Source organism: Chelmon rostratus, chromosome 3 (assembly GCF_017976325.1).
Source record: "Chelmon rostratus isolate fCheRos1 chromosome 3, fCheRos1.pri, whole genome shotgun sequence".
NCBI classification, from domain to species: Eukaryota; Metazoa; Chordata; class Actinopteri; order Chaetodontiformes; family Chaetodontidae; genus Chelmon; species Chelmon rostratus.
In genome coordinates, this window is record NC_055660.1 from 31,205,510 (window position 1) to 31,232,614 (window position 27,105).

Sequence of the window (27,105 nt, forward strand, 5' to 3'; positions counted from 1 at the left end):
TCTAGTCCACAACCAGGTGCTGGATGAAGCATGGGGAAAATGCTACCTGGACGTGAAATAATACACCTTCCAACAAAAATACGTCCAAAGAAAAACAAAGATATATGTCAAATCAATAAAAATAAAAAAAGGGAACAGTGACTTGTTAATGTGACAAATCCACTGCATTTGCTGTTTAATAATGAACTTAATAATGTAAATTGATTATAGTGCCCATTGCAATTCATGCCTGTACTCCTGCCTGATAATCAGTGTAGGGAGTAAATTAGTACTGTAATTCCACTGACTTTGGTGGCAACTAGAAGAATAACAAATTATTCCTTCAAATTATTCCTTCAACATGTTTACTTTGCGTTCTTCTACATGGCACAGATGGAAAGAAACAATCATATAGGAGAGTGAACGTAAAACAGGATAATTCCAGGCAGGAGATGGATTCAGTAGCTTGTTCCTAAAAGAGGGGCTAATTCTGTTTTGTGGACATGGCTATGTATGAAACGACTGACATGGCGCAGAAAACCATACATTGCAAATTATGCCACATACTAAGTCACACAACAGACTCAAATATCACAAGCCTCTTATACTAACACTACAGAAAGAGTCTACGGATGAGAGCCACAAAGGTACAGTTGAGTGCTCAATATGAACCATTGACTCAGATATGGGTTATTTTGTTTGCAACTATACTTCAAAAGTGTTTTCTTTTTATCAATATAAATTGTTTTGTCATGGTTTTGGTTATTAGTTTTGTTATTTCCTGTCTCATGTTGAAAGTTTTCCTCATGTGCCATGTTTTGCTTTACGGCCTGTGTTTTCTTGCCTTTGTAATTGTTGATTTGTTTCACCTGTCCTTTATTTGTTTAACCTGGCCCGCATTAGTTCCCTCCAGTGTACTGAAGCCACTGTTTTCCCTTAGTCTGTGTCAGCTCACCATTGCACATTGTCAAGAGTTCTAGCCTTTTCTAGTGTTTCCCAGTGTTTTCCAGCATTTCTAGTGCTTTGTTTTTTCAGGTTTTGGACTTTTGGATTTCTGCTCCCTTTTTGGATTTGTTTGTTCATTTGGACTTATTTCTTTGAATTTGTCTTTTACCTGCTTTGCCATGCCCGTAAGACTTTTGTCATTGCCTTTTCTGTTAATAAATTATTTAAACTGCACCACCTCTGACTTGGGAGCCCGCATTGGGTCCAACCTCTTGCTTTATTGTTCTCCCTGTCTGCACAATCATTTCAAGTTTATATACTAATATTTTGTTACATACTTAATTGAAAATTTGTACAAAGGTTCAAAATAAAAGGAGAAAAATGATCAAATACTATATGCGGAAGAACCTGTTGCAGATATATTTCAAAATGTAATCAGAAATCTTACTTGGTCTTTTTATGCAAACTATTTATTCACTGGGTCTACAAAAAAAAGGTATATCATTATCTGGATAGATAGGCAATGGCCATATCACATAGCCCTATTAATAATGGTTGCATTTCAAAGTAGCTATTTAAAAAGTTAAACATATCATTTTTTGTTGAAAGAAAAGTAATTTAGGTACTTTTCAGTATGATACAGTGAGATAAGTTTTATATATATGTACATTTTCTACAAATCAATCAATCCATGAGGTAACTAATAACTAATTTATTACTATTTTTTTAAACTTGCACATCAGTGCTGTAAATTGAACAAAAAGCGATGAAGAGATGGAGAAAAGATGCAAGAGAGAGGAAGAAAAAAAGATTAGAACACACAGAACAGGAGGAGTGTGTTTGGTTGATTTGTTCTGTGAAGCTTCAAGCTACAACCAGATGTTTTCTCTCGCTCTCTCTCTCTCTCTCTCTCTCGAATTGCACGGCAGCTACACTTGGCCATTGCTTCAAGTGTGACATAGCACAACAAATGTTTAACATACATTATTCTGATTGGTCAATCACCAAAATTCAGCTGTGTTTATTTTTCAGTAGACGACTGCCTGCTCCGGAATTCCTAACAGTCATAGGCTAAAGGGACAATTTGTAAATGAACCAAGCTCAATAACCAATTGCCGGCTGGTTTGAGCGGCAAAATAAGGAGCATTTTCCGGACATTACTTTTAATTTGTTTGGAGAGGAGAGAGACTTTTATCCATCAGTACAAAATAATAGCAGTAAACCAGACTCTGTTGCCAGCAACGTCACACAAAACACTTGGCGTGTGGCTGGAGAATGACATGTCCCCAGCAAAAAAAGAAAGGAAAAGTAACAAACAACGCTGGACCAACAGGAGAAGCAATTAAGGTATAAGCTGTGTACTTGTGATTTTCGGGCTATGGATTTCAAAGCTGCTATGGTAAAGGGGACAAAACCTAATTTAAAACAAGCCTTTTTCCACTTTGGTGTGGGGGTAGACAGCTGATGTTAATGTTTCTGGTGTTTTGTTGTTTCAGTACCTGTCCTTTGTCATCTAGTAATGAAAACTAAGTACCCCCCGAAAGTGGTAATTTAGCTTTACCTTGCTTGGGGAAATATCATACACTTGGAAAACACTGATTATAATCTAACATCTTCTCTTTGTTTTAGTTTGTTTTTTTAATTGTTTCTTTCATTGCAAGTCTTGGTTGAACGTGTTCACTTGCAGGTGTACAACTGCTTTCAGTCACGGCTCCATTGTTTACACAAGGGAACAGCTGTTAGCACTGCGCATCACGAAGGTACTCCCAGTGGACAGGTCGGAGATTCCCGTGGTAATAAGGAGAAAGAAGTGGGGATGTAGAGCTGGAGCAAAGTGCTGAGAGAGAAAAACATGGTATAAATCATCCATACCATCTGTTATTATGGAGAATGTCAGATCTCTCCTCAGTTAGATGGAAGAGCTAACAGCACTTATAAGGCTAAACACGGAGTATTGGGAGTGCAGCACTATGTGCTTCACAGAGATGTGGCTCAAGGAAATCACTCTGCACTCACGTGTTACTTTGGAAGGCTTTCAACTCCTGAGAGTGGACAGGAGGGCAAAGGAGAGCAGTAAGAGGAAGGGTTGGGGCATAGCAATGTTTATGAACGACAGATGGTGGAACCTAGGGCAGATCAGTGTAAAGGAGCAATGCTGCATGAGAGACATAGAGCTAGCCATATTACTTTCCAAGGGAGTACTCACATATCATTGCAACAAAGGTGTACATCTCCTTGTCGGCCGATGCTGCAGCCGCCTGCAAGCTCCTACATACTGTGGTTTCACAGCTGCAGACATTGCATCCCCAGTCCCTCCTCCTCATCTCTGGTGACTTCAATCATGCTTCCCTGTCTTCAACTCTCTCCACCTTCGCCCAGTATGTTAAATGCCACAGCAGAGACCTTGGACTTACTGTATGCTAACCTAATGGATGCTTACAGCTCTTTGCCTCTCCATCTGCTCGACTGCTCTGACCACAGTCTCATTCATCTGCTCCCTGCCTACATACCTGTGGTGAACAAAACAAACACTGATGCACTGAGGGGTCCAGTATGGCACTGAGGGATTGCTTTAAAACCACTGACTGAAAAGTGTTGTGCAGTCCACACGGGGGGACTCATCACTGACTATTAACTTCTGTGTGGAAAACACCATGTCAGCCAGGAAAGTACAGTGTTTCCCAAATCACAAACCCCAGGGGTCCCCAGAACTGGAAGTCCTACTGAATGAGAAGGAAATGGTTTTTAGATCTGGGGACAAAAAATAGCTCATAGGGGTGAAGGGGGAGATGAAAAGGGAGATAAGGAAAGGCAAGGACAGCTACAGGAGGAAACTGGAGGTTTCTGTCTTTCTGTCTGGACACACCAAAGACAATGGAGGGGCCCAGAATCTGGTGGCTGGAAATTTGTGAATCAACTGAATATGAATTTCAAACAGATTTCATTGTAGCCCTGATCCCTCCCCCACCTGCCATAGCCAAAACCTGATGAGGTTATTATTTCACACCCCCTTTTCCTCCCCTGGAGCATCTCTGACAGCAGCAGCATCCTCCTCACACCACTGAACCCCCCTCTTCACTTCACTTCAAAGACCACAAACCCCTTCCCCCACCTCACTTAGTGAGTGAGACTGTCACTTGGCTGCATGGACCATCGACTACCTCACCAACAGACTGCAGTATGTGAGGCTTCACAACTGTGTGTCGGATGTGGCAGTTTGCAGCACCGGGGCTTTGCAGGGTACTGTGCTCTCTCCTTTCCTCTTCACACTCTACACATCTGACCTCAGACACAACACAGACAGCTGCCACCTCCAGAAGTTCTCCGACAATACAGCCATCATTGGATGTCTATCGCAGGACAACGATTTGGAATACGGGGAAGTCATCACTAACTTTATCGACTGGTGTGGACTAAACCACCTGCACATCAATGCTGGCAAGACCAAGGAGATGGTGATAGACTGTCGCAGGAAAGCACCACAAACTACACCAGTGTGCATCCAGGGATCTGACATTGAGATCATGGAGGAGTACAAATACCTGGGTGTGCAACTCAACAATAAATTGGACTGGTCCACGAACACTGATGCCCTGTATAGGAAGGGCCAAAGTCATCTCCATCTCCTGAGAAGACTGAGGTCCTTTGGAGTATATAGGACATTATTGAGGACTTTCTATGACTCTGTGGTTGCATCTGCAGTCTTTTACGCAGTGGTCTGCTGGGTCATGGACAACCCCTCCAACCCCATGCATGACATAGTGGGGGCCCTTAGCAGCTCCTTTAGTGACAGACTGTTGCATCCAGTGTAAGAAGGAAAGCTACCGCAGGTCCTTCATTCCATCAGCTGTCAGATTATTCAACTCCAGCACCACTTAACATAAGACTGTGTTCATGTTGTTTGACAATTTCTATTTGTGCAATATTACATTTTCCATTTACATTTTGTACAAAATTTCATATCATATACTATTTTTGTATTTTTTTATTTTCTGTGCAATAGTAGTAACACTATTTATTAATATTGTTTTATCTGAAAGCAGCTTACATTGTTCATTTTCCATAGCTATTGGGGCAATAAATACTTTTTACATATTTTTTTATATATTTTTTTCTACATACCTAATTTTTCTTTTACGAAGTCAAATTTCTTTTTGTTTGTATGATATGTACATATATACAGTCTACTTTTTATTTTGTATTTTGTTTTTTTCTAATGTTCTCTATTACTGCTGCTATTTTTCTTCCCGCTGCTAAACATGCTGCTGTAATGCCCAAATTTCCCCGGCTGGGGATTAATAAAGTTTTATCTTATCTTATCTTATCTTTGTTTTATGGTTGTATGTGTGTTTCAGGTATCCCAGTCGAGTCCAGGGTGAACATCTTCATAAATAGCTTTGGGTCCATCCAGGAGACTACCATGGTGACACATACACACACCACAAGCACACTTGATGTTACTTTTTGGTTTTCTTTTGTAACGGTTTCTGAATTTCTTTCTTTGTTTTTTTTTTGTTCATTTTTTTTTACTATTGACTGATATTAGCAGTGCAGCACTAGTGCTATGGATAGTCAACTTGTCAAGATGAAGACAAGTTATTAAGACAATGTCTCTCTATACAGGACTACAGAGTGAACATATTTCTTCGTCAGAGATGGAATGACCCTCGCCTACGACTTCCTACTGACTTCAAGAGTGAGGCACTGACTGTTGACCCCAACATGTTCCAATGTTTATGGAAACCAGACCTTTTCTTTGCAAATGAGAAAAACGCAAACTTCCATGATGTCACACAGGATAACATTCTCCTCTTCATCTTCAGGAATGGAGATGTCTTGATCAGTATGAGGTACTCACACACATTTTGCATGTTTTTTATCAACTGATTTAAATTGAATTTTAGTTTCATTGTGCCAAATCACAACAGACATTCTCTCAGGCCACTTTCTACAGAGAGCAGGTCAGGATCACATCCTTAATCTACAGAGACCCAATAATTCCCCCTTGAGCAGGTACTGATCAAACTCAATAACTCCTTGAGTACCACTTGAGTAATACTTGACAATACTTGAAGTATAAATAGTATGCTGAATTTGCACAAAGTTTTGCAAACTTTAAGTGCACTGAAGAACACCTGTAAAAATCATGATTCATGAGCTTTCAAAACACACTTGCTGTACAATTGTATCACCAATGTGTTGGTCAATATATATTTAGTGAAATTAAAGTACACTTGATGCATGCGAATAGTGTATTACAAAGGACTTCAAAATAAGTATACTTTTGATAAGTAGTAAGTACTTTGAAATATCATTTTAAATATTGCACAGTTGGTATATTCATTTTTTAAAAATTTCATTAAAACCTAATGAGATCTATTTACAGGTACACTTTTTAGAAGTATATGTCAAACATACTTTAATTTCAGCACAAAAACTAAAGGTGTAATGCAGGGGTGTCCAAACTTTTTTCACTGAGGGCCACATACAGAAAAATATAGGAGCTGGGCTACTTACTAGAGGTGAGGTAAATAGCCTCACTTTTAGTGTATTAAAGTTAGAAAAATCAATTCAAAGTTGGTCAAATATGCTATATTGTTGAATATGTTTACAGGGAAAACTGCCTTCATCACGGCTTTCCATAATGGATTTTTATTTATTTATTCAGAAAATGGGTTGGCAGCTCATTCTCAGAACAGCAGCCTCAGATTTCTTCTTAGTGAGGATGGTGATCCCCCACAGTACAGAGAAAGAACAATAAACGGGAAAATGGGATGGGTACATTTCAAGCTTGTTATTCAAGTTATTAGGCCTATTAACACACCTATTAACGTTCGTAAGAAACTGTTCAAAATGATCACAATTAAAAGGACTTACTAATAGAAGTGCTTATAATTTTAGTTAGTTATTCTGGCTGTGCTGGGTATTTAAATTGGTTGAGGCGCTGACCATTAAGCTGCGGTGCTGATCCGATGCTACTTGTGACAAAAATCGGACAAATGTCACTTTGATCAAGGAGAGATGGAATCTGCATCAGTTGAGATCATCTGTTTTTGCACAGTGTGTGCGCTGTGCACAGCGATGTGTACTCTGCGTGTTAACAAGAAACACGCATATAAGAAAGTGATGTGCAAAAGCAGAGTAGTGACAGAACTGATGTGGCATTATTGATATTTGGCTCACATGTACCTGCATACTAGTTATGTGCATGCATGCGTATTAACAGGAATATATTTTTAACTCAGCTAAAGTGGGAACGGCATTGCACTCAGTGGGAGCAGTGATGCTGCCTTGAGCCTTCTACCTTGCATTTTTTGGTTCTGCCATGTTTGGTAACCTGGGGTTAACTTGTTCTGTGATTGTTCTTTTTTGGTGGGGCAGCTGCCTTGTTCAACAGTAGCTCTCCCTGGTGTTAAAACTAAGAAGTGCAATACACTCAGGCAAAAGTTTCAAGAGCGGGCCATTTTCTATTCTATTTATAAAATTTCTTGCGGGCCAGTTAAAAATGGACTGCAGGCTGTGATTTGGACACCCCTGCTCTAAGTGCTTACACAGACCTGGTGGTTCTAAACTGGAAGACGGATTTTAGTTAGAGTAGACAAGTGATACATTTTGAATTAAAAAAATATTATCTTCTAATAGGGTTGTTTTGTTCTTTCCCCTAACGAACCTTGCGTTTCTGTATTTCTGTGTGTAGGCTGTCGGTGACGCTGTCTTGTCCCTTAGATCTTACGCTCTTCCCAATGGACACACAGCTGTGTAAGATGCAGCTGGAGAGCTGTGAGTATAGACACACACAAATATAATTATAATAATATATCTATATATTAATATCTAGCTCTTTAGCTTCTAAATGCTCCATCGTGTCCGCCAACTTGGCACAGGCTTAGTCAGTCTGCTCTGTGGTGCTGGGAAGGTATTGTGCAGTGGGTTTATCAGAACCTTTTCACTGAAAACAGTTGCCTGCTGCAGCTGGAAACAAGTAGATGAAAATGGTAAAACTGAATCAAAACAGTTAAAGGTGTGTCTTACCAAAATTGCTTTGTGTGTATTTTTGAAGCCTAACAGAGAAGTACAATGCTGTTCCTTCCTGATAAAACATTTGTTGTAAAACATTACCTTAAATCCTCATCAAAAATCTGTTTTTCCTTTATCAAATCAGTTTTTAATGAATGAATGAATATAATAGTTTTAAATATTTTACAATTGTATGCAATATTTCATGTAAAGTTTACCCTGAAAATCTTTTGTACAGTCTCTCACCAGTATACACTGAGAAAAGGGCAAAAAAAAACAGTCTCAAGATATACATAAAAAACATAAAAATCATTTCATTAGTATATCATAAATAATATACAAATATTTTCATTTTTATGTTTCAGTTGGCTATACCACCAGTGATCTTGTGTTCATGTGGCAGTCTGACCCAGTTCAGATGGATGAGATTGCTCTCCCTCAGTTCGACATCAAACAAGAGGACATAAAATATGGAAACTGCACAAAGTACTACCAAGGAACAGGTTAGTGATTATTAATTATATAATTATAAAAAGACACTGCCACTACCTTATGCATGAATATAGCAAATAACTACCAACAGCAACAAACAAATACTTTTGTTTAATGATATTTTATTCAATCTAAAATAAAATTTATATTTATATTAGAATAAGATACTTTGATATACTCAGTATAATAACTTCTTAATGTTATTAACCATAGTAAAATATGCAGTCCATAATATCAACTTTAATATGACGCATTTCCCATACATAAATTTGATACTGGAATGGAATGGATATGGAATTAGTTCAACAGCTTTTTGTTACATTACTGGGAGATGAAATTGTTACATACTATTATGTTTTTTTAAAGTTGCATGTAAAACTTTCACCACTTTATGAATGAGATTACAGTGCTGTATTAAAAAAAAATAAATATTGCTTTAATTATTTCATGTGACATTATACTCAAATAGTTGACAAGTGTGCTTTTCAGTCTCTCTATGCTGATTACTGCTGGCTTTTGGGTAGTCAAGGGGAGATCTATCGTTATTTTATGTTGTATGGTCTCCATCCTCTAAAAGCTTTTGGCAAATGCAACGAAGGTGGTCAAAACCCAAAGGATGTTGCACCTTCTAATCACAGACAAAGAGGAGGTTTCAATTTTCAGTTCAATTTTATTTATATTGCGCCAAATGATAAAACATGCCTAGGCCATACTTTTTAAATTACAGAGACCCAGCAATTCCTCCATGAGCAAGCACTTGGTGATGAGAAGGGGGAAAAACTTCCCTTTAACAGGCAGAAACCTCGAACAGAACCAGGCTGTAGGTTGTTAACCATTTGCCTCCAACAGCTGGATTTAGAGAGAGAGAGAACAATGACAATAATAACAATAACAGCTGTATTTTTATTGTATGTTGGTTTACTTTATTGTAGTTATCTTAATTTTATTCTTTCTAATCTTTCTTATCATCTTGTTTCTAACATGGGGTTGCAATGCAAATTTCATTGACATGTCATGCTCAATGACAATAAAGAATCTCGAATAAAGTATCTTGAACAATAATAGGAATATGACTACTGACAAGACAGCATAAATATATGTATAGTCATTTGATAGTATATGATAGTGAATATGCACGATAACAAAAATATGTCCACAATAATAATTGAAATTTGAATAATAACAATAACAGTAGCAGTGGGCATCGAGCAGGACCAAGTGTCGAGGACATGTCTGTAAAAAATCTCTCTGGTCCTCTGGGTTCTTTTAATGAAGCAATAGGAGAAGATGTTGAGTCCCAAAAAAATCAGTTTTATTCTAACATCAATAGAATGTGCAAGGTTACAGAGCTCTGGATCTCGACTTGACCTTTCCCTGATCCACAACAGAGTTGGGTCAGTTCACGAAGTCTGACACACTACCTCTATTGTCAATTCTGCAGTATGTACAGGACAAACAGAGAATCGAAATTGCGTTACTCTTCAACCTTTTGTGACAGGACATATATTAAAAAGAGATAAATAAAAACTGTACAATCTAAATAAAAACTGTACAATCTAAGTAAAAAAAACTGTGCAATCTAATATCAGGATCCAACTATCATTAATGTAAGCATATGCATGTAATCTAACTATTAGCAGAATTTATGTGTGTAATCAAACTTATCAAAGTATAGGAATATGACCCAAATATCCATCAATTCCCCCTTTTGGTCTCATCTTACTGAGACCAAAAAAACAACTTACTCACAAAAAATCAAAAGTGGTGTCACAAGACAACATGTAGTCCCCATCTCCACCTAACACTGGAGCCTCAGGGACAAGTTCTGTCATCTGGTATGCTGGAGCATCCCCTTTCTCGATGGCTGCAATGATAGTATGGTTACACAGAGATACATGGAATGCAACAACAACCAATCAATATCATCTTTCATTGGGGGTGTACCCGATTAAACGAGAAAACATCAGTTGATTAATATGAAACAACCAAATGCAACTCTCAATGTAACCCCTTCTTCCTCACTCCTTCCTGTGTTTCTGGCTGCACCAACCCCCAAAGCCAAAACCATCTGTGAGTGAGAATGAATCGTTGACAGAACAATTAAACGACTGTCCATTAGGAAAAGTCACAATCAGACCGTCTGGCTCAAACAATATGGAAGCACCACTCTTCATTAGCAGGTCCCTGCCCATTAAGTTCACAGGACAACGTGGAGATGACACATATCTATGCTTAAACACTTGGCCAGCAACAAGTGTGCACAGCAGAGGTCAAAGGCAGATGACTTGGCTGTCCCAAGAAATCTTCAATTCTTTGTTGCTCATGAGAAGGGAGTTGGTGGCCAATTAATGCTCTCCAATCTCCCATTGCCAATTTCCAGCCATTAGTTAGTTGACAAATTTATTCATCCAGGTATGGCCCCCCTCAGTGGGAGCAGGGATTTTCTCTGATATGCAGTTCATGTCAGTGAATGAGAATGGTTGATATACAACAGTGCCATTACTTTTAGTTAGAAGAGGCGCATTGAATTTTCCTCCTTTTGAACCTAAACTGACCTGATGAAAGTCTTCCTGCTCTCTAGCGTGTGCACACGTGCATAGTGCTGGTGGGGGTGTAAGAGGGAATGCAGCTGCTGCTCTTCCTCTATCTGTCTCTCAGGGTCATGCCTACACCCATGACTGGCTCTCATATTACAACAACCACCAGGAAGAGGGGGAAACACTTTTAACATTCCTGTAATCTCAGCTGCATAAGCCATCTTTCAACTCTGTCTCCTCATACTCTCCCTCCTCAGGTACAAAATGCCTGATGTAACATTAAGTAGCGGCGCCTGGATAGTACTAGAAGTTTCTCCTATATACCGGGATGGGCAGTTACTGTTTGTGTCGCAGGCAGAGTGTGTAACATGGCTATGTCAGGGTATAGTCTGGGGTTTGGGTTTGGAGATGGAGCACCCTTGCTTACTGTCTTGTCTGTCTGTTTAGTCTGTGTTGTCTTTGTGGTTGTGTTATTGTCAAGTGCTGCACAGGTCAGAGTCATAACATGGATTGAGGCTCTTCTATTCTCTTTTTCGTCTAACGCCTCTTTCCACTTTCTCCTCTCCATCCACTTTCCTTTCCCTTCTTTTGCTTTATGCTCCTTTAAGTCTTGCACCACCAATTTCTAAGCTCTTGCTAAGTGCTAAGTGCTAAGATTCTTTGGCACGTGTCCTTGCTCCTGCAGCCAAGCCCAAATTTGGTCAATTGTTTTCAGCATCTTCTGCTGTTTGTTTGGGGGGAACCCGTTAGCCAATTGCAATTTGATTAGGTTCCAATGCCCACCTACTGTGCCCCTAGTACACCCTCTATACTCCTCACACTTTCTAGCGGACTCTCCTTCCATAATAAATGCAACCTGTAAACATGCTACAACACACAGAGTCTAACAATCATAAACACATACAGGTCCAGTGTGAATGACTCAATGGTCAGTTTTCTGACGCCTAGCGAGACAAGCTTCTAGGCCGGGTTATTAAAGTCTGGTCTCAAGCCGGGGGTTAATTCCCAGGCTTGCAAAAAACCTTTTAGACCCACTTTCTCTGTATCCAAACCACCCGTGTCCCCACAGAACAGATACTGGTCGAAATGAGAGAGGATTTCCACAGATCAGCCAGCACTGGAAACCACCCACACTTATATTCCCTTATCTTTTAGTGCTTTTTAGCATCATGAAAATACGACTCTCAGTGCTATTGATCAGTCACACTTACACCATAATTGAACCGATCTCATGCTCGCTGTACCTCTGGCGCAGCGTGTTTTATGCCGACTCTAACGGACAAAGGTGTTTCAACCCCTGGGTTGGGCTGGCATTTCCCTTTTACCTCAGCGCTCCCTCTTTCGCTACATCCAGGAACCGGTGGCCTGGGGTGCCACTCTGGACACGCTTTAACCCCGTTTTCTTATTTTTATTTTCTTTTTCACTTTTTAATCTTTTTTTTTTTTATCGGGGGGCTGGGACGGACTTTAAACCATTACATTTTCGTGAGGCCTTTCACCCCTACAGGTTACCACCCCTCGGGTTTACCTGCTGTGCGCCTTAAACAGCCCCTTACGGCTCTTCCCTTAAGGGTAATCGCCCTATGTTTGCACACTATATTGATTTCAACTATTCTAGGACGGGAGAAATTCGACTCGACTTAACCTTTCCCTAATCCACAACAGAGTTGGGTCAGTTCACGAAGTCTGACACACTACGTCTCCTTGACCCAGTGTTTTTATAGACAGAACATGAGGAAATGCTGAAACAGTCAATGGCTCCTCCTCGTTGCTGTTGGGCGCTCTCTCTCCTCTGCTTGGTCATTTCTGAGAATCCAACGTCACCAGCCCAGTAACCTGTTTGCAAGGACAAATCTAGAGACACCCTTATCCCTGACGCTAACCTGTTCTATTCTAAGTCTAGGGCCCCAAGATGTCTCCCATGCCAGGCCTCTATCTCTAAACCTCCTGTTCTAGGTCACACTGGCCTTAGATATGTTTTGCACTCAAAGAATCACTCCTCGTCTAAATCACTTCTATGAATAATAAAGGAAAAATTTAACCAGGAGAAGAATTTCTGTTGATTATTCAGTCACACAATTCATGAGCAGGAAATATGAATAAGATCAACATATCAGGATCCAACTATCATTAATGTAAGCATATGCATTTAATCCAACTATTAGCAGAATATATGTGTGTAATCAAACTTATCAAAGTATAGGAATATGACCCAAATATCCATCACAAGGCAGTAAGAACAACCATGATCCACAAAACAGCACAGCCACGATTCATGGGAAAATTTGAGACAAGAAAGTACAAGGACTCCAGAGGGAGAGGGGGGAAGAGGAGATTATATAAATTTAGCACAATCACACTGCAGAAGTGGAACCTGTTCTTCTTACATTTATAAGTGAGTCGACTTGATTTGACTGTTAGGGGATTTGACACAAACTTATGTTTCACTTATTTTGAAACTGGCTGTTGTCAGAGTAACAAGTCATATCTGGTGATATTCTATACTTTTCTTATGACAAACAAATCCCATGAAAAGACTAATGCCAACAGTCCTGCTTAAGTATTGTCTGCATATCCAACATCAGATATATCGTGTTCTTCTGTGCCATAGAGCTTCACTTTTGTGCAAAAACTATTAAAAATGAGTGGGGTAACAAGTAACAGGTTCCTTCATTACCATGAATCAGGAACTGGTTGATGACTTTTGATCCATTACCAGTCAATGTTGTGGAAGTCTATCACCATCTCCTTTGAAATGCTGGAGTTTATGTGCAGTTCACACCATTTGACAAAGTTGGTGATGACTTCCCTGTATTCCAATTTGTTTCCTTGTGATACACATCCAATGATCAAATGATCATCAGAGAACTTCTGGAGATGACAGTTGTTGGTGTTGTGTCTAAAGTCTGATGTGTAGAGGGTGAAGAGGAAAGGAGAGAGAACTGTACCCTGCAGAGCCCCTGTGCTGCAAACTACTACAACATACACACACTTGCGTAGCCTCACATACTGTGGTCTGTTGGTGAGGTAGTTGATGGTCCACACAGCCAGGTGGCAGTGTAATCGAGCTCCTTCCAGCTTCCCCCAGAGCAGTGACGGCTGGATTGTGTTGAAAGCACTGGAGAAGTCAAAAAACATGCCCTCACAGTGCTCCCAAAGTTCTTTAGTTGGGAAAAGCAGGAAAAGCAGGGAGAAGCAGGTATGGCATTCCACACCAATGCCTGGTCGATATACAACCTGTAGGGGGTCCAACTGCTCACCAGGTGGCTGGAACTCTTTTCTGACTGAGGCTCAGGTTGAAGATGTGCAGAATGATGCAGCAGAGCTGATCTGCGAAGTTCTCCAGGGCCAGTAGCCCACCTTCATCTTCCCAAGCTCCTTCCTCACCTGAGCTGCTGTTATGGAGAAGCTGGAGGGAAGACTGGGATGTGTGTCCTGTTGAGAGAGGTGGGAGGAGGGGTATGTAGTTTCTGATGTGGAGTGGAGGGGGATTAAGTGGTGAGAGGAGGATGCTGCTGGTGTCAGAGAGGTTCTGGGAGAGTGGGTGTGGAATATTAGCCACATCAGGTCTGAGCTAAGGCCAGGGGGGGAGGGAACAGGGGTACAGTCAAATCTGTTGAAAAACATAATCAGTTCATTTGCCCATTTCCTATCTCCAGAGATGGTTTTGAGGCCTCTCCTGACGTCTCTAGCATTGTTTTCCTGTAGCTGTCCTTGCTTGCCCTTATCCCCCCTTTCAAGTCCCTCTGCACCCTCCTCAGCTCATTTCTGTCCCTAGATCTTAAAACCCTTTTCTTCTCATTCAGTTGGGCTCTCAGTTCCGGGAGTACCCAAGGTTTGTTATTTGGGACTGTACTGTACCTTCTTGGCAGGCACAATGTTTTCCACACAGGGAGCTTTGTGTTTGCATCCAGTAAGTCCAAGGTTCTATTGTCTCTGGTGTGGCATTTAACAGCTCCCTCCAGTGATAGATGCAGTGAGGCAGGAGATCATGTTTAAAACACAGGGCTTTATTCATGGAACCAACCCATGAGAACTGATATAAAAGAGAAAATAATATACAATAAATATATGCATGTATGTGTGTCTTGTATTCACAACTTAATTTCCCTATTACGTTACACAACAGACAACACACTTAGCCAATACGGCCACAACAGGTGTAACAATACGCGTAAAATATTCCACCGAGAAAAATCCCTGTATAAACATAAACTTGAAATCCAACATACCACGTAGGCTGCATATTACTTAAAGGATAACTTTCGTTTTTTACGACCTGGACTTTATTTGTAGCATTAAATACGACCATTTAAACACCCAGACAACTTTGGTGGCATTTGAAGTCATTTTGAAGAAATTAGCCCCAGAGGAGCGGCGCGTATGTCCGTATTATGCGAGTAATTGGGGTACCCGTGCGTAGCCTCTATAAACCCATAATCTGCGGCGAAACTCGTTCATATTCCAATATTTCGTTATGGTATGCTGATGCTATTCCCCTCTGAGCCCGTGGTGGCATGTTATCAACATCCAGCGTCTCTAGACAACTACTTCTGACGTGGATGACGTCATTTTCGAACGCCGCGCATTGAAGCAACCAGCCACAACACGGCTAACTCTGCGGCGGTCGGCTAGTTTAGCTGTAGTTTGCGACTGTTATTTTTCACAAAATGGATGAATATTTTTCCGACTCTGAGGTGGTGGACGATGACTTTGTTTACGGTGGACGTCCTTAACGTTTTGAGCCAGAGTACACGGACGAGGAGCTCGTTGAAAGGAGGACACGAGGCAGAGAGAGGAACAGCTGGCCAAACAACAACAAACGGCTGCGTGTCCACGAATAGACAGTAACTGGTGGTGTTCTTGTGGACAATGTTCATCGATGAAAACAGATGAGGAATGCCTCTGTTGCTCAGGGTGGGACTTGCGGCCAGCAGCATCAAAACGTTCTCCAGCTTTCTGCGGACATAAACACGGCGATACTGACCGAAGAGTTTAAACTTGGACTCGTCCGTCCAAATAGCCTTCTTCCAGTCATCTACAGTCCAGTGTTTGTGCTCCTTGGCAATTTTAGGCGTTTTTGGATGTTTGCAGGCCTCAATAATGGCTTCGTAGCAGCTATTCTTCCCTTTAAGCCTTGTTCCTTTAGCCTTGCTTCTGGTCATTCTGGAGACTTTCTCAGATTCTGATCTAAAAGCATTAATCTCTGCCTGAAGATCAGCAGGGATCGTCTCTCCTTCCCTAGTACTTGAAATCTTGAGGTGCCTGACATCTGCTTCAGTTAGCTTTTGTTTTTGGCAAGTACCAGTCTTTGCAATCGAGTCGAAGTCATACTTGACCACACTGTGAGAACACTTTATGTCTCCTGATATTTGTCTCAAAGACCATCCAGCATCATGAAGTGCTTTCTTTCTCAGTGAGTTAAATGTGCTTCACCATTTTGAACAGGAGTGAGGAATTTCAAATTTAATTCACATTTTTATACCAAATTTAAATGTAAATAATGTGCTTTGATTTTTTTTCAGCTTTTTTGTAAAACAGTAAATATGAAAATTCATGGATAGCAATAATAATAATATTTTTAGCATTAAGATATAATTCTGATTAAAGAATTTGCACATAGTGGTGGATTAACCATTACAGAAACATAAAAAAAATATTGGTAATCAGCAATACTGTTAATTTAGGGCAGCGGTGGTGGTCACACATGAAAAATATAGAAAACTTAAAACAATAAGTTTTGTTATAATTAAATAACATGGTTATAACTACTTAAGTTAGGATGTCAGGAAATAAAACTCCAAAGACACTGAATATGCACTTCTGGTTATCATCTGTACTTTGAAATTGCTTGATGATCCCAGCAATTTTTATACTCTGTTAATGTTGCCAAAATAGATTTGAGTAATCCAAAATCACTCAACCTCTGTCTTTTTCTAGGATACTACACCTGTGTAGAAGTGATTTTTACGTTGCGGCGCCAGGTTGGTTTCTACATGATGGGGGTTTATGCTCCAACTCTTTTGATTGTTGTATTGTCCTGGTTATCATTCTGGATCAACCCCGATGCTTCAGCTGCAAGAGTACCATTGGGTGAGTACCTCTAATACCCATTTTACAAGCCTGGTCTAATTCATATCATATGACCCTCAGCGTCTTATAAAGACACACAAGGTACTCTTTCGTGTTTGTATGAGATGCACTGAGCTTTCAACAAGATCCGGTGTTAGCCCATCCATACCAATATAAGACACTCAGAGTAAGGTGACATCTTATAAAGAGCAAGAAAGTCTGCAAAAGGATGGATGAGAGGTTGATGGATGGGTCAAAGAAACACACAAAATTCACTCAGGAGAGGGTTTGTGTCCATTAGAAACCAAAAGCAAACATTTTTTCCTAAACCGAACAAAGTAGTTTTGACATCTAAACATAATCAAATAGTTTTGGTGTCTAAACCTAACCTTGAAGTATTGGTGCTTATACCTGCACTAGTACCATCCAAGATGGCGGCGCGTGCACATGCAGCGGCTTCTCTCTCTCTCATTGTGAGTTGAGTTGAGTTTTTGTGTTTTTCGTCATGCGAGTCACAGTGTCTTTGTTCGTCTTCGTCGCGTCTACCTGTCTACAAGCACACGTACACGGGAGTTTTTACTAAATGTCGACAGGACCAGTTTTCACAAGCTAAACCCCGTGCAAGAGGAAGAGCTACGAGACTGCGGTCTGCTCCGGAGGCCTACTACAACACTGTCCCCCAGTCCTGCACCTCGCCAACAGTGGAGGCGACACAAGCGGCGTCAGAGGAAGCAGAAGCGGGGTAAGCGTGGAGGTATCCGAGCCAGGCTAGCAGCTAGCCCACACAAGCCGGCTATCCCCACCATCATGCTGGCCAACGTAAGCTCTTTGGACAATAAACTGGACTACCTACGCCTTCTACGGACAACCCAGAAGTCTGCGGGAGAGTGCTGTGTGTATGTTTTTACGGAAACTTGGCTCAACAACAGCGTAACGGACCACGCCATTCAGCTCGAGCGGCTAACCTGCTATCGAGCAGACAGAGCTCTCGCTGAGGGAGGTAAGACACGCGGCGGGGGACTCTGTGTTTACATCAACAATGACTGGTGTTGTGACGCTGTTGTGATCTGCAAGCACTGCTCACTACTGGTGGAGTTTATGGTCATAAAATGCCGACCCTTTTACCTCCCGAGGGAGTTTACAGCCATACTGCTTGTGGCTGTTTACATCCCTCCGAGCTCCAATGAAAACAACAGGAGCGAGGCATTGAATGAACTGTACCAACACGTCAGTGAGCAGCAGACTGCCCACCCAGATGCCTTCCTCATCCTGGCTGGGGATTTCAACCATGCAGACCCAAAGAGGATGTTTCCGAAGCTATACAAACACATAGACTTTCCAACACGTGGACATAACACACTGGACCAGGTTTACACCACCCAGAGAGAAGCTTACAAGGCCCTTCCCCTCCCCCACCTCGGCACCTCTGACCACATCACTGTTATGCTAATGCCAGCATACAGACCACTGGTTAAAGTCACCAAACCAGTTCTGAAAGAGGTGCGAGTGTGGCCTGAAGGGTCTTTGGAGGAACTTCAGGACTGTTTTAACACCACAAACTGGAACATGTTTAAACAGGGTGCCACCTACAACAACATCACCGACCTCCAGGAGTACACAGACGTCGTCACTGCTTACATCACCAAATGCATCGATGATGTAACAGTAACAAAGACCATCACTGTCCGGGCCAATCAAAAGCCATGGCTGACAGGAGAGGTCCACAGGCTGCTGAAGGCCCGTAACACTGCCTTTAGAGAAGGAGACGAGGAGGGCCTGAGGACAGCCAGAGCCAACCTGTCACGCATCATCAGAGAGGCCAAGAAGATGTACTCCAGGAGGATAGCTCATCGCTTCAGCGACAGTAGGTATACGCAGAGCCTGTGGCGAGGGATACAGACCATCACGCACTACAAACCCCCACCGCAGACCTGTGACAGCTCCACCTCCCTGCTAAATGAGCTAAATGATTTCTTTGCTCGCTTCGAAGCACACAACAGCACACCTGCACAAAAATCCCCATCCCCTCCCGGCGAACAGGTGCTGTCGCTGTCCTCTGACAGTGTGAGGAGGACACTCAGCAGGATCAACGCTCGCAAAGCTTCTGGTCCTGACAACATTCCTGGTCGCGTGCTGAGGGACTGTGCCGGAGAGCTCACGGATGTCTTCACAGACATCTTCAACATCTCGCTGAGCCAAGCTGTTGTCCCCACATGCTTCAAAACCACCACTATCATCCCTGTCCTGAAGAAGTTGTCGCCCTCCTGTTTCAACAACTACCGTCCGGTAGCACTCACCCCCATCCTCATGAAGTACTTCGAACGGCTAGTGTTGAAACACATCAAGACTGTCCTCCCACCCTCCCTGGACCCCTTCCAGTTTGCTTATCGGCCCAACCGCTCGACCGATGACGCCATCTCCACTGCCCTCCACTCAGCCCTCACACATCTGGACAAAAAAGACTCTTACGTCAGAATGCTGTTCATAGACTTCAGCTCAGCATTCAACACAATCATCCCACAACAGCTCATCGCAAAACTGGACCAGCTGGGATTAAACACCTCTCTGTGCAACTGGCTGCTGGACTTCCTGACTGGGAGACCTCAGGCAGTTTGGGTCGGCAGGAACACATCCAGCACCACCACACTGAACACGGGGGCCCCCCAAGGATGTGTGCTGAGCCCCCTCCTCTTCACTCTGCTGACCCACAACTGCACACCATCCCACAGCTCCAACCTCCTCGTCAAGTTCGCTGATGACACAACTGTGGTGGGTCTCATCAGCAATGACGACGAGACGGACTACAGGAGCGAGGTGAGCCGCCTGGCCTTGTGGTGTGAACACAACAATCTCTCTCTGAATGTGGAGAAGACAAAGGAGATTGTTGTGGACTTCAGGAGAAGACGCCCCCAGTATGCCCCCCTTACCATCAATGGTGCTACGGTGGAGAGGGTAAGCAGCACCAAATTCCTGGGTGTGCACATCACTGAGGACCTCTCCTGGACCACCAACACCACATCGCTGGCCAAGAAAGCGAACCAGCGCTACTTCCTCCGCAAACTGAGGAAAGCTAGAGCCCCGGCCCCCATCATGCACGCCTTCTACAGAGGCACCATCGAGAGCGTCTTGACCAGCAGCATCACCGTGTGGTACGGCGCCTGCTCCACGTCCTGCAGGAAGAACCTCCAGCGCATCGTGACACACACACACACACACTCCCTGGCTGGACTCTGAAATGAACCCCGCTTTTTGCACTACCGTTTACATTTGCACTATTACATTCTCAATGTTTCATTGTTTAGATTGTCCTGTACATACTGCAGAATTGACAATAAAGCTGACTTTGACTTTGACTTTGATATAGACCCCATACAGAGGGAACAGAGGACCCTCCAATTAGGATAGATACAATTTTTTGTCATTTCCTCAGATCTCCAAAGGAAAAAAGTTATTTCTAGGAGCAGTGTTTTACTGAAGACTCTATTGAGGATCTTATAAGCAGCAATTGGTAATTCGATTACTTTTGAGAGTATTAACTGCAACTATTTACTCATTTTCAGTAACTTGGATAACATTGTTTGTATACTTCACCTTCTTCACTGAGTAAAGACACATAGAATACGGACATTTCTAAATGCTTTCCATAAGGCAACTGGACTTCTAGAAGACGTTTTGGCTCTCATCCAAGAGGCTTCTTCGGTTGTAACAGGCTGGTGGGGAGTCCCGGGCATTTATTGGCTTGCAGAATCATTGAGCCAGCCAGCTATCATGTGAGTCATTATGGTCACATGAGTCCTGGTGTGAATGGCTGTTAAACTGCCTAATGAAGAAATGTCTTCGAGAACCTCAGTCAGTATAGAAATCCCAGTTTGTACATTATGGGACCTTTCAATACAGTTATTTTTCATGTTTAAATAAAGCTAAGTGTTACAATATCAGGTACATTCATTCAGTCACAGCAGTCTGTTGCCTCAGTTTTTAGCTCCACAGCCCTGGCCACATAATACTTAACATAACAATTGTCCCAATGATTTCCATACAGTGTGTCACAAAATAACAAAAAAGCACTGGTATGGAATCTGTAATTTGAATTTAACTTATTTTCCTGTCTAGATAACTATCATGAGCACACTGACCTATCGCTCTCAGTGAATCTGCTCATACATTTTTGCATCAGTTTTGTCATCTAAGTTATTACAGAGTAAATAATTACAACAGTGCATAACCATTGAATGACAGGGATGTGAAGTTACAACTTAATTCATATTCCTATATAATAGAGTGGGAGTGCTGCTTATCTGATTATTGTTGTTGTAGTTGTAGGCTTGGCTTTTTTTGGCTTTTTTCTTTAAAAAAAAAAAAAAAAAACAAAACCCAATGCTGCACCACAAGGTCAAAAACTGTTTTTACAAGATTGATCTGGTATAAAAAAAAAGTTCAACAACTTAATGCTATTCAACAGTGTTTCATATATAAAACTGATTTTATTTTAATGAAGATTGGGATGTTGAATTTATCACAGTGATCTTTGAAGGCTGATCATAATGCACATTTAATCTCTCTTGTGTGCATATTTTACCTTGTGCTGCTTCAGCCTTTATATTTATCTGGCAGCGTTCAGTTTGGACTTGTGGTGTTACGGAAATGATACCAGGGCCCACTGTAAGGGTCATGTAAGATGACTTTTACTTTAAAGTGACTCTGACACTTAATCAGACATGAAAGCAACATGTTCAATTGCCATCCCATTTCTGTGACAAGGTTCTGGTCTGACAGTGGCTTTTGCCAGTCCATTCTTGAGTTGAACTTTTCAGATCAACGTCCTATTATGTTGGAAGAGCATCATCTTCCATCCAATCCCAGTCAGTCTTATTGAGACTGTACAGCAACACCCCATATTAGCATTTACTCTAAGGAAATCAATTTTCTATTGAACACAGGTAAAACCTTTAAGCACATGTACTGTAACACTGAAGATGCTCTTAATTTGTGAGGAACACAGTTCTGATGCCATCTAGATCTTGTTGAAAGTTGAAAACACATACTGTTAGCCATTTTGGACAAAAGATTTTGCCAAGTGAAAACAATTTTAAGTTCTGTGTGTTGTTGCTGATACCATACCATAAATTATTGATACATGTCTTTGTAATGGAAAATTACTAGTTTACTTATGCTTAAACAGTTAATCATAATGCGCCTTTTTGTGTTTCCTGTAAATCATGCAAATCATTAAATTATTTATTTTTTATCATAGCTTATCATACCCCAGACACCTAACCACAAAACCGACCCAAACCAGATCTGGCTGTGTACTTTTTGACACCTATTGCTTGGTTCCTCTTGCCCATCTAATAGTCAGTTCCTCTGTCTGATCACGTACGCCACTCACATTAATACATCAGTTTTGCTTCATTAAACTATCCATGCTATCCCACAATCTAGTTGATAGTAAGTTGCATGGTGACATCTTCACAATCACTCATTGCTACTGACCAACCACTTTTTTTGTTACCCTTCTTCTTTCTAAGTAGATTTAAATGGAAACAAATGTTACTCATTTGGAAATAATCATTCACATGTGGTAACATGACTATATTAACATCTGTGTGTTTCTAGGTATTTTATCGGTACTCTCTCTGTCCAGCGAGAGTATGTCCTTGGCATCAGAGCTCCCAAAGGTATCCTATGTAAAGGCCATTGATATATGGCTCATTGCCTGTCTTCTTTTTGGATTTTCATCACTGGTGGAATATGCTGTAGTGCAGGTCAGTTGTTAAACACAAACACACACACACATTTACAGTACATCTCCATACCCATCACTGTATTAGATCCACCCTGACAACTGAGACTGGGCTCATGGAGAAAGCAACACTGGTGGCAGCTCTAGGTCAGCAACAGGGCAAAGTCATCTTAGATTCATGAAATAGTTCCGGTTTACTCAGCATTAGGAGGTCTAGACTGATTGAAGAAATTACATCTCTTTCAATCTAATAATTTGTTGATCAGAGATGCTGGATTATTATTATTATTATTTATTTTTACAAATGTATTGTAATATGTTGTGCAAATAATTTGATGTCACTGAAAACATAAAATACAGACAAAAAATCACAAGTGATTATGATGATTTTTGTAGCAGAAGATGTAAATTCCTCACTAGCTCCTGATGCTAGCTATCCAACCAGCTCAACAGTCCCAGAAACAATGTTGCAGACTTTACTATGCCTCAGTAAACTCAGAAGTTTACTGAGGCATTTCTTTTTGTGAAACTGCAAACAATACAAAAAACAGTCTCAATAATTCTTAACTCAAACAATGAATATGGCAGTTGTCGAGGACGTGTCTCAAAAAAATCTCTCTGGTCCTCTGGGTTCTTTGAATGAAGCAATAGGAGAAGATGTTGAGTCCAAAAAATCAGTTTTATTCTAACATCAATGGAATCTGCATTTATTTTAACATCAGTAGAATGTTCAAGGTAACAGAGCTCTGGGTCTCAACTTTCCTTTCCCTGATCCACAACAGAGTTGGGTTAGTTCATGAAGTCTGACACACTATCTCTCCCTGACCCAGTATTTTATAGACAGAACATGAGTAAATGCCGAAACAGTCGTCGGCTCCTCCTCGTTGACGTCGGGCGCTCTCTCTCCTCTGCTTGCTCATCTTCAAGAATCCAACGTCACCGCAGCAACCTGTTTGCAAGGACAAATCTAGAGAGACAACCTTATCCCTAACGCCAACCTGTTCTATCTTAAGTCGAGGGCCCCAAGATGTCTCCCATGTCAGGCCTCTATCTCAAAACCTCCTGTTCTAGGTCATACTGGCCTTAGATATATTTTGCACACAAAGAATCATTCCTCGTCTAAATCACTTCTATGAATAATGAAGGAAAAACTTAACCAGGGGAAGTAGAATTTCTGTTGATTATTCAGTCACACAATCCATCAGCAGAAAATATGAATAAGATCAACACATCAGGATCACCATTAATCATCATTTATCATTAATATAAGCATATGCATGTAATCGAACTATTAGCAGAATATATGTGTGTAATCAGACCTATCAAAGTATAGGAATATGACCCAAATATCTATCACAGTTTATAGTGTATGTACAAACATACAAAGCAGACACAAAGCACACAAAGCTACACTGAGCTGGCATATAGCAGCCTTCAATAGAAATGAATGGGGAAATAGCTAAATAGCGACTTCATCTACTTCCAGTTTACAAAGAAGTACAGGGAGCTGCTTGTGAACACCACAAAATGCCAGTATAAACAAGGTAAATGTGCTTATCAATACCACTATTCAGGGCACAACAGAAGAAGTCCAGATAACCAGACAGGGGCATTTCAATTAGATTTCAATTAACTGTACACTAGAGTGGAATGAGTTTCTAACAACCAGAACAGAAAACTCTACAGATCAGCTTCACCAGGTTCAACACAACAAGCAGCATAAAAACTGTTTTTGCTGAACACTCATGCAGTCTGAATAACCTGAGTATCAACACACAGATCCACTCAACAACTGAAAAATGCCAAAACCAGCTTTGCATTGCACTCTGTGTGTACTGGTGCAGGAGAGAGAGAGGGATGAGTTAACAATGCTGTTAAACGTTGCATGTGCACTCTAACACCTATAAAATAAAATAGATTTAGGTAATAAAATATCTCACTGCCATTTCACAGCGAATTAAAAAAAAAGACGAAGTCATCCATGGCTGAACTCAAAATGAACAAAACTGAAACAAGAGCCGTAGCACCACCTCCTTAAGTAAACAGTTTACATCTCTGACATTCACACTGCACACAGATATTTGCTTTGTCACTTGGAATAAGATCTTGGACTATGAAGTTGTATGGTGAAAAATTGGTAAAATGTACATGTTTCAATTGTTATAGCACTGTACTGTCTAATAATTCACAATGTCCTGTCAACACCAATAAGACTTTTCACTGTCAATCACACATGAAAGGAGATGTCCAGGTGGAGCGGTGTTCCCTATTTAAAGGTGAAAGTTGCGAGACAAATGAAGTTCATTATTTAGACCTGTAAAAGCCAGTGTCTGAACCTGGAAAGAAAGATAATACAATTTAAGCAAAGAAAGAAAATAGAGAGCAATTTAAGGGAAGTTGTGACACAGAATGTTACAGCAAGACAACGTACATAATTTGGACATATTACGCTGAAGTCATGATTTCAAGTTTCCTGTATATTTAACCCAGTTGTTAGTTGTCTAGACTTAAAAATCTCATTTATTTGGCAAAACTGCTATTTCACTCTTTCGCTTTCACTCTCTTCATCCACAGGATGTTGTTGTGTTTGAAAGGAGAACAGTATCTGATGGATAATCCCTTTTCTATTAAACCTCCAGACACTCTGACTACGTACACAACTGCTAAGTTTAAGTTTGTACTCATACAATACAATGTTAGAAAGCAGAGATTCTTGTGATTCAACTGATGAAAACCATTTCAAGATACAATCACAACAGCAGGTAAAATCAATGGCAACGACTATCAAACAATATTAAAATTGAGCTAATTCACCAATGAAGTCTCACAGTAATAAAGTGATCAATAATACTCTGCAAAAACATTCTGGTTACATTGGCAAATGTCCAGATGATCCAATCCAGTAAAATACTTAGTCCAAAATACTATAATCCATTACTTGACCAGTTAAGATCTTCCAAGTCATGTCCACAATGAACATTAGTCAATGACAGCCCGCACTAAAAGGAAGGGCCTCCTTCTCTTGAATGAAGACGATGCCATTTGCAACTGATAGATGACTAGCGCTTTGTATAGGCAATCACATTCTGAAAACAAATATATGAGAGTAACTTTACAGCCACAACAAGGAGTTCAGTGCAAATGGGGATATTAAAGGGGGTTGGAAATTATAGTAAATGGTCTAAGTAAATTGACTTTTTTGGAAAACGCCTAGACAAATCCCTAACCAAAACATATGTAAAATATTCATTTTCTGTCATATTGCTTTCAGTTTTTATTGAACTTGGACTAGGATAAGGCTTCATGCTCTGGTTTCCAACTATTAAGGCTCAGATATAATCATTTACGGACATCTATTTGCCAAAAAAAAAAAAAAAAAAAAAAAAAATTCAGGTGGAAATAAATACCTTATTCTTCAGTGTGTTTCATTACTCAGTGCCAGTGGCACTTACAGCGATTCTGTGATTCAGATTGTTTGAGGGGATCAAAATCAGGGGTTTAGTTTGTTGTTCTGTTGTGTATATTACTTGTTCTCGTGTCCTATAAAAGATTTCTTGATCTCAATTAGACTTCCTGAACAAGCACAGCTTAATTTATATATTTAGAACTACACTGAAATATGCCAAGATAAAGTGAACTTTTTTTTTATGCTGAGTCTTGTCTTTTTCTCTGGATCCATCTCTTTTTTAACAGGATGGTAAGGCTTTTATAGTGCCTTGGGAGGATAAATATATATGGAGAGATCGCATCTGAAACAGAATACATGATCTGTGAACAGACCTGTTAACACAACACCAATATGTGGCGTTGTGTGTTACTGGTTAGTGGTGATCTGGTGTCCTCTTGTGGCTTTGTCACAAAACCACTAATGCTGCTACCCATTCACACATCACCTGACAGGACACATGCCCAGAGTGGAGAAAAGCTGCTCCCTGAACTTCCAAATGTAATCAGCATCTTTGTAGGCAAGTTGATGATGTTTAAAAGCTCAAACAAACAAATACCGTGGGTATTATTGTTAAAACAATGGGTCGATGTGTGGAACTGTGTGGCACCTTTGTAAAGTATTATCATGACTACCACTGGAAGCGCCAACATTTTGATTGAGCAGAGTCAGACAACATGATGGCAAAGATCAAAAGTTTTTCCTTCAACTATCTCCTTCCAAACATACATGAAGAAAGTGACACAGGAAAATACTGTTGTCAGCTCATACACAGATTTATTCTGAAGTACATAATATAACACAAACACATTTCTGCTAAAAACATTTTTAATTGACATTTCTCTATGATATTTACTTCAAAACTTCAGAAAAGC

The 27,105-nt window shown here is 40.8% G+C and overlaps 1 protein-coding gene across 1 annotated transcript in view; it reads left to right on the forward strand.

Moving 5' to 3' along the window:
* LOC121604130 (glycine receptor subunit beta-like) overlaps positions 1-27,105 on the forward strand; it is a 30,350-nt gene that overhangs the window by 1,665 nt on the left and 1,580 nt on the right. The window contains exons 2-7 of the mRNA XM_041933550.1: positions 5,280-5,347; positions 5,548-5,774; positions 7,622-7,704; positions 8,307-8,444; positions 16,911-17,063; positions 22,659-22,807. Coding sequence (XP_041789484.1) covers positions 5,280-5,347; positions 5,548-5,774; positions 7,622-7,704; positions 8,307-8,444; positions 16,911-17,063; positions 22,659-22,807 — 818 coding nt within the window. The remainder of the gene's footprint in view (positions 1-5,279; positions 5,348-5,547; positions 5,775-7,621; positions 7,705-8,306; positions 8,445-16,910; positions 17,064-22,658; positions 22,808-27,105) is intronic.